Source organism: Hydra vulgaris, chromosome 02 (genome assembly GCF_038396675.1).
Source record: "Hydra vulgaris chromosome 02, alternate assembly HydraT2T_AEP".
Taxonomy (NCBI): domain Eukaryota; kingdom Metazoa; phylum Cnidaria; class Hydrozoa; order Anthoathecata; family Hydridae; genus Hydra; species Hydra vulgaris.
Window position 1 is genome coordinate 69,678,884 of NC_088921.1, and position 16,518 is coordinate 69,695,401.

Genomic DNA, 16,518 nt, shown 5'->3' on the forward strand with positions numbered 1-16,518 from the left:
AGAGTTAAAAAACGATATTTTAATGAAATTATTTTTTTTCTAACTTTTTTTTTTTAAGTTTATAAGTATAAACTTTTAATTTTTTTTTGGTTTTTATTCAATATTGTTTCCAAATTATAAAAAATAATAATCTTAAAATAATAGAATGGAAATTTTATGATCGTTTAGAATCTCAGTGTGTATAAAATCTGTTGCTATAAAATATTCTAATATATTTTAAATTAATTGTTAATTATGTTACTATATTTTAATTATTTAAAAAATGCATAAATATTTAACAGAGTATTCTAATTCACATTTGTTTCGTTTATTAAATCTTCAACTTCATTTACTGAGAATTCTGTTTCATTTATTAAACCTTTTGCTTCACTAGAAACATGATTTTTATTGTTTCCCGTTTGAGAAGTGAGTGCACATTTATATCAATAAATCTTTATTAAAAGTGAAAAAATGTCAACTCTGGTGAATTAAATCTTAGAGACAAACATTCAATAAACAATAAATCTCTTTTCTTTTTTTAAAAAACAAAAACAAAAAAACAGTAACATCTTTGGTTATTGTACAAAAAGAAAAGTTAAGGTTGTACTAATGTACGAAAAAAAAAATTAGATTTCAAAGAAAATAATGGTAAGTTTGGTATTAACATTTTTTTGCAGTCAATGTTTGTAGTTTTTACTACAAACTTTTACCGGTACCGGTAAACTTTCTACTTTTACTGTGCAAACATATCACAATCCGTAATTAAACATTTTAGACGTATAGAGCTGAAATTCTGACCTTCAGCCCAGCTGTAGCAGACAAACTAAATGTATAATTTCAATAAAACCTTAGAGCCGAGTTAACGCAATTTTTTTTTGGCAATATGTACTGCTTTTTATAAAATGTTTAAAATAAATAGATTTTTGGAGCGGTCAAAATAACGGTAGATTAAGATATTTTTTCATATCCCGTTGATTTTTCAAATACAAATAAAAATAAAAAGTAAAACTCCAAACACACACACACAAAATATATAAGATATAATACTCTTTTTAAAAAATACATCAACTTAGGGTTTGTGTTTGGCCAAAAAGAAGAAATAATTTGTTGCATCACAAAGCCTAATACACCAGTCCAAAACATATTCTTGTACAACTTTTTACGCTTGAAAGAATTTTTTTTTTTAATATAAATGTGTTATTCCCAGTGAAATGTTATGAGTTGAAAACGGAAACTATAGCGATGAAACACTAATTCTTAACTTGGTAAATTTGGGATTTATTATGGGATTGGGATCTTTATGGGATTTTAAAATTTTCTATATTATAAATTGGTATTTTATTAATCAACTATGTATAAAGTGACCAATGAATCTAATTATAGTCATCCAGTTATAGGTATTTTATTTTAGTGACAGGTGGACATTTGACACATATCTTATTTGTTTTTGAAAATAATATCACTTTAACATAAGTGTTTGCTCCTCGACTACCAAAATTTGTACAAGAACCATCACTAGCAGAACCAGTGACGCCATCTCAGCTACTACTATTTAAATCTACAGAAACAACATTGAGCATTAGCATACGTTGTTTAGCATCAGCATCAAAGTCAACTATAAAGTAAACTTGTCTTAAATCAACCTTCAATAGGTATATTGGTGACCTTTAATAATGTAGTAATTCCGAATAATCAAAAGGAAATTTGAAAGAAGTTGAAAACAACTCAATTGACCCATTCACTTCTAGCAGCTTTACTACAAATGCTTAACATTCAGCACATTAATATAAAAAACCAAAAAAACGTTAACTTGTCAAGGTTCGAAGGGGATAATCTCAAACAATGTAAGCTTAACTTTGACAAAGAGCAGGAAAAAAAACAACAACAGCAACAGCAAACCAAGTCAAGTGTTGAAACGTTTTGGGCAAAGCTTCAATAATTCAAAATAGTAAATGATAAAAGAAACCGCACAAGTGACAACTTAACTCATTGTTCTCAACGAATCAACATTATCACAAAAATAATCGATATATTTCATATTTAAATATTTCATTCACCCCAAACGAGATGCTTAAACTTAGATTTCCTCATATTGTTGATTGGATTCGTAAATGAAGACCCGCTTCGATTCGAGATTCGATTCGAAACTAAAAATGTCGATTCACAAAGCCCTAGTATTAGTGTATGTTATATAATACATCTAAAAAAAAGTAAAATTATTATAAAAAAATATATACCATTTCAACCTAAAACACACCAGTGTATAAAGTTTTAAATAAATTTTCATTAGAAGAATGAAAATTGTGGTCATTCTTCTAATGAAAATGTGGTCATTCTTCTAATGAAAATGTGGTCATTCCAAATTGTATGATTGAAAATAAACTATTAACATTTACATGTGTAAAGTTTTACAAAACTTGAAGTTTATAAAGTCTATAAGAATACAGTATTTTAAGTTTAAAAAGAATATATAAGAGTGATACAAGACTATTATTAAGACTAAAGTTTACAAGATTATCTTTTTAGAATATCATCATTTATCAAAGTCAAATCGTCAAGCTGCTTTTACTTTACATTGTTTTTTATTCCTTAGTAAGTAGTTTTTAACTTCTACTCTTTATTTATCTTTAGTGATAAGTTTCTTTTGTTGCTTAGTTTGATTTAGGGCTTTCGGGTAAGGTTTCAAAACTTCAGGTAAGAGTAATAAAGCAACGCATGGTGAAACTTTGTTCAAAAAACTTGTTTCATAATCCTAAATTAATTTTCTGACAAACGAATTTCATTTCTGATTGGAGTATCAGTCAAGATCCTTGTTTTTAGTTGCCAACTTTTCACTCTCCTTTTTCTAGCAGGTGCTTTCGGGTAAGGTTTCAAAACTTCAGGTAAGAGTAATAAAGCAACGCATGGTGAAACTTTGTTCAAAAAACTTGTTTCATAATGTACTACAGACAATTCAGGCTTCTTGCCATCAACATGTGCTACAGTCATTTCAGATTCCACAAGAATCATGTTTACTGCATTTGGACCATCAAACGATCCGTAACTGATGATGGTAAATATTTATCATCTTCAAAAGTTTCTAGATTAAATGGTTCAATGACAGCTACTTGAAACTCTCTCTGTATATTAGATGGTAAGAAAGCTTTTGTATATGGTTCGCGAACTATTAAAACAATATCGTAAATGGTTATTGGTCTTAGATTTGTGACCATCCAATTCTCAGATGCAGCATTGTAGAACCTTTTCGATAGTCCGAAAACAGTTCTATCTAATGGTTGCAATTTATGGGTGCAAAGCGGAGGAAAATTTAGCGCTATAATTCCATGTTGAAATGCAAGAACCAAAGCTCTAAATGAAATATGACTTAAATTCATACAAGACTTTTATTAAAACTATAGTTTACAAAATTATCTTTTTGTATTATCATCATTTGTCAAAGTCAAGTAGTGAAGTTGTTTTTACTTTACATTGTTTTTTGTTCCTAAGCAAGTAGTTTTTAAGATCTCTCCTTTATTTATCTTTTGTGATGAGTTTCTTTTGTTGGTTAGTTTGATTTAGGGTTTTCTTTTCTTCTGACATACGTCATTTTTAATGAGAGTATCAGTCAAGTCCTTGTTTTTAATTGCCTACTTTTAAAACTTTTTTTTTTTAGCAGATGCTTTTGAGTAGGGTTTTAAAATTTCTGGTGAGAGTAATAAAACAGTGCTTAGTGGCACTTTGTTCAAAAAACTTGTTTCATAATGTACTGCAGGTATTTCAGGCTTCATGGCATCAGCATGTGCTAGAGTCATTTTAGGTTCCACAAAAATTGTGTTTACTGCATTTGGAGCAGCGCAATCTGTAACTGATGATGGTAAATATTCATTATCTTCAAAAATTTTTAGATTAAATGGTTCAATGCTAGCAACTTGAAATCCTCACTGTATATTAGATGGTTAGAAAGATTTTGTATTTGGTTCGCGAACTATTGAAACAATATCGTAAATGGGCATAGGTCTTGGATTTCTGACCATCCAATTGTCACATGCAGTATTGTAGAACCTTTTTGATGGTCCGAAAACAGTTCTACCCAATTGTTGTAATTTATGGGTGCAATGGGGAGAAAAACTTAGCATTGTAATTCCATGTTGAACTGCAAGATCCAAAGCTCTAACAGAAATATGACTTTTATGGCTCTCAAGAAGTAATAAAACTGAAGATTCATGAGAACAGTTTGAGTACCTCACAAAATGTTTTATACGTTCTATAAAAGTGTCTAAAGTGAGTGGTCTTTTGAATATAATGGGTAGATCTTACTATTTTTTACAGTAAAATCAAAATATGCCAATAGTCGTGTTAACTTGATACAAGTAGTAAATAATTTGATAAATTTTTTTCATCTACTGCAGTAAAAACTTTTTTCATTGTTTTAATTAGGCTTAAAAGATTCATTTGGATAGAGCTTCTTTTTATAACTATATCTTAGCATAAAATCATTCGATTTATGCTAAACTTGCGAGCTACAACATTCACTGGTCTACCCTTTAAAACTTCATTAATAGCTGCTTTCATTTTATCACATGGTATAGCAACTCAATCTGTTTTTTTTTCTATACCTAACCATTTAAAGATCTAAAAATTAAAAAAAAAAGTTTAAAATAAAATAATTGTTTTAAAAAAGGTATTTTACATAATAATGTTATGTAAACTAATTGTAAAACTTATGTAAAACTAAAAACTAATATATTAGTTTTTAACACTATTACATTTTAAAAATGATATGTTAAAAAATATATATTTGTTATATAAAATTTCTTATTCGTAATCAGTACATGTCATTTGTTTAAATGTATAAAATTTGAACAAAAAATATAAATCTTAAAATATTAACATTATGGGGCACGTTGATCGTCCGATCAATGAGCCCCGCATAGTCAACGATCACTGTGCCCTAATAGTTACATTTGACATATTGATGCCAATAAATTCTGTAAATATTGTAACCAATTCAAAAAAAATTTCTTTATACAAAATGGTTGTAAAGTCATACGGAAATCTGATTAAAAATTTATTTGAACTCGTTTACTACTTTTAAAAAATCGCTTTTCGTCATAAAAAACAGTATTTTCTTCTTTTTTTTTAACGCAGAAGTCGATCTTATCAAAAATATTATTTAAAAACTTTGGCATAATAAATTCGCCGAATGGCGAAGTAGTGAACGGCTTAGGGAAGAAATGAAGTACATTAAAATTAATGAGAATTATTTTTCGAGCAAAGCATATTTTGACAGCTGTCTAATCACTGCACAAAATTTGTGTAGCGATTAAGTAATAAACATCTCTTCAGAGTAGCGTCTATTATTAATGGCGTTTGATGAGGATCAGCACTGATAACTTGTTTATCCCGTCAGATAAACGTCGTCGCCACTTATGCTTTATCCCGCGACTAATTTTAAAAAGGTTTTTAATAGGGTATATTGTCATTTGATTGTTTTTGGTTTATTTATGCTGGAAGTACGTACTTGGCTTAAGTAGTCTTAGATGGAAATTTATTAGTATTTTCTGTTTGCATACTTTAGTTGCTTTAGTTTTTTTCTAATGTTTTTATTTTGAATTTTACTTTATGAATTTTAATTTATTGTGCTTAGTGTTTTCTACCGGTGGTATGGTATGTGATTTAATTAGTTATTTTTATTTATTTGTACAGTAGATTTACACTCTTTACATAATATCATCAAAAAATATTAGTGTTTTACAAATTTGGGTATGGTTGGGTTTTGGCTATTTTTAGTGAGTCTTTTTTTACTGCAGTATGGATTAGGCGTAAGTTGTAATTTAGTAAGGCTTAAGTCGTAAATTAGTGCTGATCATCATCGAAACGCCAGTAATAATAGACGCAACTCTGAGGAGATGTTTATTACTTAATCACTACACAAATTTTGTTTACACATTAGCATAAATGTTTTTTTTCCATTCTGAGGCCTTACATTGTTGTATGCATATTTTTTATTTTTGTAACCAATTTTTTTTTTTATTAGTCTTTGTTTCATATATCTTTCGTATATCTTCGTTCATATTAGTGTTTATAAAACAATTTATTGTTTATTATTATTGTTAGTACTGTTACTACAATGCACCTAGTCTGTCTTATTTATTTTTAAATTTTCTTCTATTAGTCTTTATTTTTGTCTTAACAACTGTCAAAATATGCTTTGCTCGAAAAATAGTTCTCCTTTATTCTAATGTACTTCATTTCTTCCCTTAGGCGTTCAAAGCTCGTGTGTGACCATTCAGCGAATTTTATATGCCAAAGCTTTTAAATAAAATAAAAAAAAGTTTTTAAATAAAATAAAAAAAGGTTTTTAAGGTTTTAAAAACGATTAAACAATAAAGGGTAGTAAAATAGTTAATTAAATCTCTGTCAAAATAAGGCAAAAATAAGTACAAGCTAAAAAATTAAACTGTCCTGACAATCAATGCGCCCCCATCTTCCCTAATACAATGGTATAATTTTTATAAACCATAGGTTTTTATAAAAAAAAGAATCAAAGCAACAACAAGTGACACTCTAAGTTTACCAAGCTAGTTCACCTTGCTTAAGTAAGTTTTTGAAAAAGGTAACTAAGCAGAAACAAAAAATAAATTAAAATACCTTTAAAAAAATGCGATAAAACAAAATCAGTATACAAAAATTGTGCACATTTTTTTGGCAAAGTTAAAAAAAAAACGCTAAAGCTAGTTATTGTAATAAATTACTTTAAAAGTGCCAAAGTACTTGCTACTGCAAGCTTAGAATTTCTTTATTAAAAATTTTTAAATCTGAAAAACTCCCTGAAAGAAGGTATTTTTAGAAGTCAAATCTAAATTTATATCATAAGATTTGAGTAGAATTATGCACAACAGATTATATATTTTTTAAACAAAATAGTTTCTGATCCGTCTTTAAATAAAGTATGGTGTCCTTCAAGGATCAATATTTAAGTCTTTGCTTTTTTTTAATATATGTAACCAATCTCGGTATGGTTTTATATAGAATTTTAACTATAATTTTATATAAATATATATAAAATTAACTATAATTTTATATATAGAATTTTAACTATAATGACGATAGAAAAATTTTTATCTCCGGAAAAAATTTTAAACGAACTGTTTGTAGAAATAAATTAAAAGTTAAGAAATATTTCCGAATGGTTTAGGACAAACAAAATTTCTAATAACTCAAGTAAAATGAAGTTTCCTTATTTCATTCTTTCTTTTAAAAAAAAGAATTCAATCGTTTTTTTTTTAATTGTTTATTGAAAATAGAGGATAATTTTTGGGTGTTAATTTTTGACGAAAATCTAAATTTGAACAAACACATTGCCTATTTACTAAAATACCCAAAGGTATCGGGATAATATTCCAGTCACGTTATTTATTAAAAAAAAACCTTACTTGAACAAACTTTTCATAACTTTTTTCAAAGTTATCTAAATACGGTACTATAGCATTGGGTAGCATTTCTTAATATACGTATAAATCATTGCTTAGCTACGGCTTGGATTATACGTGTATTAGACAGTGGGGTAGAAAAATATTTTTTGGCAGTAGACATACTGGGCCAGGTGCCCAATTTCTCTTTTTCTGGAACAATAATTTTTACTTAAAAAAACAACAAAAAAAACTCTTTAAATACATCTTGAGGCTCTTAAATCTCGCGGCCCTGGGCCTGTAGTTAGACCACTGATACTACACGCAGATAAAGATATTTACATAAATAGCTCTAAATTTTTCACGCCCATAAAATACCGTAGTTCCTCAAACCAGTGCCGGATTAAGACTTGCTGGGGATACTTTTGAGCAGGTGGGCTTTTTTCATATTAAAGTGGCGAAAAAACTTTACAAAAATTTAGCATCCTCTTAAAAAATTTTGGAGCTCCTAAATCTGCGGGACATAGGGTTGTAGTCCCCATAATCCAGAATTAGTTTAAACTTTCCCTCTTTAGTTTTTAAATAATAAAAACTTTTACGCAAAAAATCTGTAAAAAAAACAGCTAACATTTATGCCAATTATGCTTTTCAAATAGTCTACCCTTTCTCAGTCTCCCATGGGTATACGCGCCTTCTCACTGCTACGTTTCAGCTTTGTCTGAATCCATACCGTTCGAATGGTTGGCCAGTGAGTGAATATTTATGAGACGGTTGGATTTAGAGAATGGTTATTATAGCTAAAACTCATGGACCGAAACTAGAGAGGGTTTTCTCAAACTTTACAGGGAAGAAATGCCTAAAACCACGCAAATCAAATGTTGCAGCAAACTAAATGTTAGTGACTTAAATTTTTACTTTTTTGCATAACTTTTGTACAAGATCCTGTCAAAGTTATTGTAAAATATAAGTAAATTTACTTACTTATTTTATATAGATTACTTTTAATTTACTTTACAAATTATATAAAGTGTAAGCTTATGTAATTTAAATTTTATTTTATATAACATATTTTTAATAAAGATTTGTTATTATTTTTAAAATAAAAAGTTCCTACTTAAAAAATATTATTTTATTTGTAAATTTAATTTACATTTGGTAGCATATTACTTTTATGTAATTTACTTTCATATGCAAGTTACTTTTTCATATGCAAGTTATTTTTTAATATAATTTTTTGAAATTAGTTACTTGTATAGATAAATGTAAATTACAGTTTGAGGAACTTTTATATTATGTAATATAATTTTTAAAAGTAACTAAATTTTAAATATAAAAGTAAACAGCTTTTTAAGCCTCAAAAGTAAACAGCTTTTTAAACCTCTTTATCGGCAACAGAAACATGTAGATCGCCTTATAAATTTCAAGGACCATTTTGCTCACGCCAAACCTCTTTTATATGATATGAAAGCACTCAATATATATGAGTTAAATGTTTTTAATATTCTTTGCTATATTTATAAATGCAAGACCCACCTATCACCCGTTTCTTTTCGTAACTTGTATTTACAAAGAGATAGAAATAAGTATATTTTAAGGAACGATAATTTAATTCGACAACCATTTTCTCAAACAAATTTTGGAAAATTTTTTATTTCATTTCGCGGACCATTTTTATGGAATAGTATAATTCTAAATACTTCTAAAGATTTTTCTCAAGAGTGTAATTTTGATTCTTTTAAACAAAATCTTAAAAAACTCATTTTTCAACTGAAAATATACTAGTCTACTTTTAAATTTTAAAATTTTTTGAAAATCCCTTATCTTTATTAGTAAATGTTTATATTTAATGTCTATTCTTTTTTATTTATTTATTTATTTTTATCCGCAAGAAATTAGCGGTTTCTCTGTGACAAGACCTGATGGTCTTCTTTGAGTATCTACGTTCTTTATATTTATTTTTATTATTTATTTCTTAACGATATCTTGACTTGTTAACTTTTATTATTGTAATAAAGTTTTGTTTATTTAAATTGTAATAAATATTGTAATAAAGAACAAAAAAAAAAAAGAAAAGATTTTTCATGAGATTTACTTTTACATGTAAAAGTAAATTACTTTTTGATGTAATCTTCTTTTACATAACTTATTTTTGAAAGTAAAAAAACTTACATTATAAAGTAAAATATGTTTCAAAAAAATTAATTACTTATACGAAAATGTAAATTTACATAAAACGTTTAAAATTACTTAAACGTTTTATGCGATTCACTTTTTGATAAAAAATTAACTTACTCGTGTAAGTAAAAAAAAAAAAAGTAAAAGAGTCATCCCTATCCAAGAGAGTTGTCTAGGCAGATGTGGTTTTAAATAAACGAGAGTATTACAACATTGTTGATCATATTTTTTCTATATGCTATGACATCACTGCTTTCAACACTCCAACACTGAAGTACATTTTTGGAGTTTTTACCATCTTCACAACCTTCCCTGTTCTGATTTATCCGCAGGCAACACATGTTGGAGGTATACATGTGGAGGATTTTTCTAATGAGAAAATAAAATGGCACAGGAAAGAACTTTATGTAAGATTATATAAAGGCTGGTCACTCAGAATTAGGTGGATAAGACGGAGAACATCAGGTTTGATTAGAAAGAGTTACAGGATGGGTTGTTTTTAAACAACCTTTTAAGGGAGGGTCTGAAGTTCCTCAAGAGGCCATTGACAACAGAGATTTCTAACACGGGGAATACAAAAAGCTATGTGAACTAGTTGTCTTTTAATTATTAGAAGATGTACCACTATTTCATTTTTACCAATCTGGAACCTTCCATTAATAGTTAATAATGATAAAAATGGCACATTTAAATTTGTCTGAGCATTTTCATATGGTAAAACCAAAGCTACCAGTTATTAGCAGGTCGACTAATTAGCAGGTGAGGGAAGGGTTTGGAATCAAAGTGAAAAAAAAAAGCCTAAATATAAAAAAGGAATTAAAAATTGAAACAAAAAAAATTTTAAAACTGGTGAGGGAGAAGAGAGGGATAACACAGTGCCGTGGCAAAGGCCCCCCAAACCCCCCATTTGGGGGGGGCCCACGAGATATAAGGGGCCCGTTTTTTAAAAAATGATAAAATTTTTTATGGCATTTTATTATTTTAACAGATAATTATCAATTATATTCAAACTATAAAATAAAATAAATGCTACTAAGACAATTTTAATGTGAAAAAAAACAACTGATGAGAATGGACATCCTTGTTTAGTTTCTGTATCTATATAGTAGCTTAACTCTAAAATTTTTACTCATACTTTTATGAAAAACACGGAATTTTTTAATCTTGACATGTTTCGTAGTTAACATACTACATTTTCAAAAGATTAAATAACAATTTAAAACTCTGGATATAAATATAAAATCAAAATTTGAAGACATTACAGAGAAATATTAACCGACAAATAGAATTGTTACAAACCAATAAAAATTATAATACAAATTATGATATCATAAATAGCATGCAAAAAATTATGTAAATAAAACAAACTAGATTGACAAATTTATATTATAATGAACAGTTTATTTAAAGATGAGTTTTCCTATTTCACATGGAGTTTTCACACCGGGATATTTCCCGGTGGGCCGTCAGCAATACAACATTTTAAAATTTTATAATATTTTAAAAAGTATTTTCTTTAATTTTTTTAATAACTTTCTAGAATAGTAATAAAAAATTGTGAGTTGAAATACGATTTGAAATATTGATTTCTGCGTGTCAGTTGCTTCATTTGACTGTATGATGTGTGTGTAGTTGGTTAAACCGAAACGCAATCGTCATTATTCAAAATTCGTAGTGAGCGTGGCTGAATCAGCTGAGCCGGTAAGTTTATTATTTTTAGGAGACATTATTATTTTTCATTTAATTTATTTGTATAAATTAAATAGGTATAGTACTATAGTAGGACCTAAAAGTAAATTTTATAAACTATCTGTTCTATTTTTAGGTATTAATTATTGGAATGAAGAAAGTGAAAAGTGGTGCAGCTAAGAGAAGAGAAGCAGCTGCAGCCAGGGAAGTAATAACTAAGTACCCCAAACTTACACAATTTTTGAAACCAGCAGTTCAAGCTGATGGTGAATCAGTAGCAATAACAGAAACCAATAATGATGTTACAGCCAATGCAGAAAATGATTCTGTTTCTTGTTTTGGTTTGTCTGCTGAAGGAGACTCTAATATGGCAATCTGTGAGTGTATACCAACTGCCACAACACTGCCACTTCTTTTTCTCAGTGATGATCCTTCTGATTGGCCAGAAAATGTTTCTGATGCACAGAGGTGTGACATTGTTGAACGTGGTGTAAAGCAAATTGAGATAGATTTTCCACACAATCAAGAAAGACGACGATTTTCAGTGACTTATTATAAACGACAGATGAAGAATGGAGAAACTATTGTACGGTCATGGCTTGTGTATTCTATGAAAAGTAATAAAGTTTTTTGCTTCTGTTGCAAACTTTTTGGTATATCAGATTCACCATTCCGACAAGGGATGAACACATGGGAAGGTTTATCCAAAAAACTGAATGATCATGAAACAGGAAGTACACATCTCAGGTGCTTTGAACAGTGGATGACATTACGAAAAGGTAAACTGTTTTAAAAAAAATTTTGTCATTAAATATAATAAATATTTATATATTTTACCAAATTCAACATTGCAGGCATAATGAATCAAACAACCATTGATGAGCATCAATACAAGTTGCTTCAAAAAGAGCGAAAATTTTGGAGAGCAGTATTGGAACGATTACTAGACATCACTCTATTTCTTTCTGCGAGGAATCTTGGATTCCGTGGTTCACAAGAGGTCATTGGTTCCAAGAACAATGGAAACTTTCTTGGGTTGTTTGAATTGATGGCGAAGTATGATAGTGTGCTCGATGAACTTTTACGTCGGATTCAGAAGAAAGAAACTAATGAACATTATTTGAGCAATGATACCCAGAATGAGTTGATTGAATTGTTAGCCAAGGAGATTGAAGCCGAAAACCTTTCCAAAGTAAAGAAAGCGAAATATTTTTCCATTATTTTGGATTGTACGCCAGACGTTTCACATAAAGAACAAATGAGCATAATCCTACGATCAGTAGTTTGCATTTCTGGGACAGGTATCAACATTTCTGAAAATTTCTTTGGATATCTCAAGGTAGATGATACCACTGGAAAAGGGCTTTTGGATGCCTTTCTAGATCAGACAAAAAAGTGGGAATTAAATATTCTTGACTGTCGAGGCCAATCCTATGATAACGGTGCTAACATGAAAGGAAAGGCAAAGGGTGTTCAAGCTAGGCTTCTTCAAATGAATCCCAAAGCTCTATATGTTCCGTGTGCAAACCATTCACTTAATCTAGTCATTGTTGACGGTGCAAAGTCATCCAACAGTGCAATTACTTTTTTCGGAGTTCTTTCAAGATTGTATACACTCTTTTCATCATCTCCTGCTCGATGGCATATTTTAAAGTCATGTATACCCATTTCTGTCAAGCCTCAATCCGATACCAGATGGGAAAGTAGAATAAACTGTGTGAAACCTCTTCGCTATCACCTGAAAGAGATATTAGAGGCATTAGAAAAATTGGAAGTGTATGCTCTAGAGAAGAGAGATGGCGCAACAGCTACAGAAGTATGTTCGCTGATGGAATATATGATGACATGGCCATTCATATTGTCAATCGTTATTTGGTATGACGTTTTATACCAAATTAACAAATCAAGTAAGCTTCTGCAGTCCTCTACAACTTCCCTTGATGTCTTGGATAGTGAAATAAAGGCCACATATACATTTCTTCAGCAATATCGTGAAACTGGATTTTCAGACGCACACATGAAAGCATCAGAAATCGCAGAAGTGTTGGACATTGCAAAAATTTTTCCAGAAGTGCGTTCCCGACAAAAAAAGATGATTCATTCATACGAGTGTGCCGATGAAGCTCACACCATCCAATTAGAACAGAAGTTTAAAGTTGATTTCTTTTTACCACTCCTTGATATGTTAATGGGATCAGTAAAGGAGCGTTTTGAACAAGTCAGTAGTATCACAGAGCTCTATGACTTCCTATACCGTTCTGAGAATCTTATTCAAATCTGTAAAGAAAATTCTTTGTCTTTATATTGCAAAAATTTGCAAGCAAAGCTTGGCGATATAGATTCGGATGATCTGGAAATGGAATTAAAACGATTTGTCATAGTGGTACAGGAGAAAGAAAGTACTCACATGAAATCTGCACATGATTTTCTTAATTACATTTATAAAGAAGAGCTGCAAGAAACTTATCCAAATCTTGCCATTGTGTTACGCATAATCCTTACCTCACCAGTAACTGTCGCAAGTGCTGAACGTAGCTTCAGCAAGCTAAAATTGATTAAGACTTTTCATAGGTCAGTATATTTAATCTTGCTACTTTATACATAATAGATGTAGCTCTATGCATTTCTTTTCACTTTTTATAGGTCAACAATGGTTGATGACCGCTTGTCTTCTCTGGCGATGCTGTCAATTGAGAACGATGTGGCAAGAAAATTAAATTATGAGGAGATAATCAACAAATTTGCAAGTATGAAAGTTCGCCACAAGTCATTTCTGTGACAATTGTGAATATGTGATTTATTACAGGTTTTGAAGTATTACCAATATAATATAACAAACATTATTCTGATAATTATCCGTACATATACGTTTGTCTATACTTATATGTCTTATTTTTGATGTTTTTAGCCTTTAGAAAAAATGTGACGCATATATATCCTGTAATGTGATGCCACAAAAATAGGGCCCAAAAAAATGATTTGGGGGGGGCCCAAATGTACCACGCCACGGCACTGGGATAACAGATAAGTTAATAATTTTCAATTGCTTAAATATTTAAATAGATGATAGATTTCAGTATATAGAATGTGGAAATGAAGTTAAATCATATTTTTTATATTTGTGACTTGGCGCGTTTTGCAGATGGGCTCCTCAAATGTTTGATAGAAATAAAATGGACTTGAATTTAAGTTTATAAATTAATATTTTCCCCTTGCTCGTACGGCAGAGTGGCCGAGCGGTCTAAGGCGCTGGTTTAAGGCACCAGTCACTTCGGTGGCGCGAGTTCGAATCTCGCCTCTGTCAGACTATTTTGTTGTAGAGTTTATTAACTTTTTTAAAATAAGTTATTCTAATATTTATTGGTGTATTATTATTGGTAATATGTGTAATATTATTATTGGTGATTTATTGGTGTATAAATTCTTTTTTAACTCTTAAACTCTCAAAAAACAAATATTAAAAAAAAAAAACTTCGGAAAGGTTCTTAAAAAATGGAAATAAATGAAATAATACTATTTAACTCATAACAAATGAAAAAATAAAATATGTCGAAAGAAAGCAAACCCTGCTCTACATGCTGCAAATAAACGGTACCATCTTTCACACACAAATTTTATGACCACTTGAAATGTTAAAAACACAGAACAAAAAGGTTGTAAGTGTTTCTATTAAAGAGAGATTTTACTGTCATTATCTTATTTATAAACAGTAATTGAAGTTATATGTGGAATTCTGTAGAATTGTTCGCTACATGCATGAGCCATAGTGGTTTAAAAGGCCGTAGAATTTTAGTTTTTGATCTTTTATTCTATTTTGCTAATGCAATTGTGATTCTCAGATCATTAAGAAACGGTTTAAAAAATCCAGTATTACTATGGTCCTAATAATCCATCCTCGCTCAACGGTCCATCTATAAAGTATGTTCAGCCACTATCGGTTTTGATACTAAGAGCTGTGACGCTTAATACAACTACCCAGTGGGCATAGAACACTTGTTTAATGTCTTAAGAATGTTCTACGGATGGGTAAAATGGCTACGGATATAAAGTTGTTGTATAGGCAATTTACGGACGTTTGTGGCCATTCGGTAGAATCATCACTAGCAACTTTTTAAAACAAATATCGAAAATAAAACTTTTTAAAACTATTCTAGCTACACAACAGAATATGGTGGCTTCAAAGTGTGCCCAAGAATCACAAATAGATATCTTTTAGACGGAGACGGAGCTTCTGAACAATTAGACGGAGCTTCTGAACAATTACTAATACCTTCGTTTTCAAACATGAGCAAATGTGACTTTGATTCTATTATGATTTATCTGGAAAATATAACAAAGTAGGAGCCAAATATAGAAACAGTGATTAGACTGTCTAATAAAAACCAGTCTTTATCGTGTTAATGATCATATGCGCTAAACTGAAAGGTAACTGATCTTTGTGCTTAGTTTGATCAGCATTCTGTAGTCTGGGTTATTGTAAAACATTTTGCAACAGCAAGGTAGATGATAGAATCGAAAATCTATTCCGACGTTATAAGTTTTTTGTAACTTAATGATCCGATAATAAATCATTGTTTTTAATAGGGTTCATTTTTGAAAACACAAATTTTGAAAAACATTATCAATAAAAAACTTTTTTTCGGATTTTGTAAAAACTTTCGAAAACTATCGAATTGCTAAAATGATTTCAGAAACTTAAATTTAATTTTGAAAACTCATTTTAGTTTCGAAAACAATAAATATACTAAATTAATTTCGAAATTTAAGTTAAATTTCTAAATTTTAAATAAATTTCGAAAAAAAAAAAGGTTTTCGATGAAATGAATATTTTCGATAAAAAAAAAAAAAACGAGTTTCAAAAACAAACTCGTAAAAAAAAAAAACTCGATAATTTAAAAAAAATCCAATTGGTTGTTAGTGGCAACCGAACAACTTTATTTATTGGTGTTTAATTTTTATAAACAAAGAATTCGTAAATAATAGCAATATATTATAAACAACCAAAGCGTCTGTTGTGACAATTTTGCTGTAGATATTCAAATTAAATGTATTCTGAAATAGATTTTACATTTCATGGAATATTTACATTAGTACAAGTACTAATTTTAAGTAAACACCATAATAAGAAACTAAAACACCAAACAAACAAAAAACAAAAAACACAAAAAAACACACAAAAAACACACAAAACACACACAAAAAAAAGTAAAACAGTACAATACTTAAACGAAAAACTTTTGGAGTAATAATTAAGTAAGAAGTTTTATAATTCAGGACATAATTC

General features: G+C 29.4%; 1 protein-coding gene and 1 non-coding gene across 2 annotated transcripts; both read left to right on the plus strand.

Moving 5' to 3' along the window:
* Window positions 1-11,044: 11,044 nt before the first annotated feature.
* On the plus strand, window positions 11,045-14,241 carry LOC136077138 (zinc finger MYM-type protein 1-like). The gene is made up of 4 exons (XM_065791819.1): window positions 11,045-11,246; window positions 11,371-12,013; window positions 12,089-13,805; window positions 13,878-14,241. The coding sequence occupies exons 2-4, from the start codon at window positions 11,386-11,388 to the stop codon at window positions 14,011-14,013; spliced, it is 2,481 nt and encodes an 826-aa protein (XP_065647891.1). The 5' UTR covers window positions 11,045-11,246; window positions 11,371-11,385; the 3' UTR covers window positions 14,014-14,241.
* Window positions 14,242-14,456: 215 nt separating this feature from the next.
* On the plus strand, window positions 14,457-14,538 carry trnal-aag (transfer RNA leucine (anticodon AAG)). The gene has a single exon. It is a non-coding gene; the product is annotated as a tRNA-Leu (tRNA).
* Window positions 14,539-16,518: the final 1,980 nt, after the last annotated feature.

Excerpts from the sequence above, each read along its gene's own strand:
- LOC136077138 (XM_065791819.1), top strand. The coding sequence starts at position 11,386 with ATGAAGAAAGTGAAAAGTGGTGCAGCTAAGAGAAGAGAAGCAGCTGCA. Across the intron at positions 12,014-12,088 it reads GTGGATGACATTACGAAAAG|GCATAATGAATCAAACAACC; the intron begins GTAAACTGTTTT and ends TCAACATTGCAG. Across the intron at positions 13,806-13,877 it reads TTGATTAAGACTTTTCATAG|GTCAACAATGGTTGATGACC; the intron begins GTCAGTATATTT and ends CACTTTTTATAG.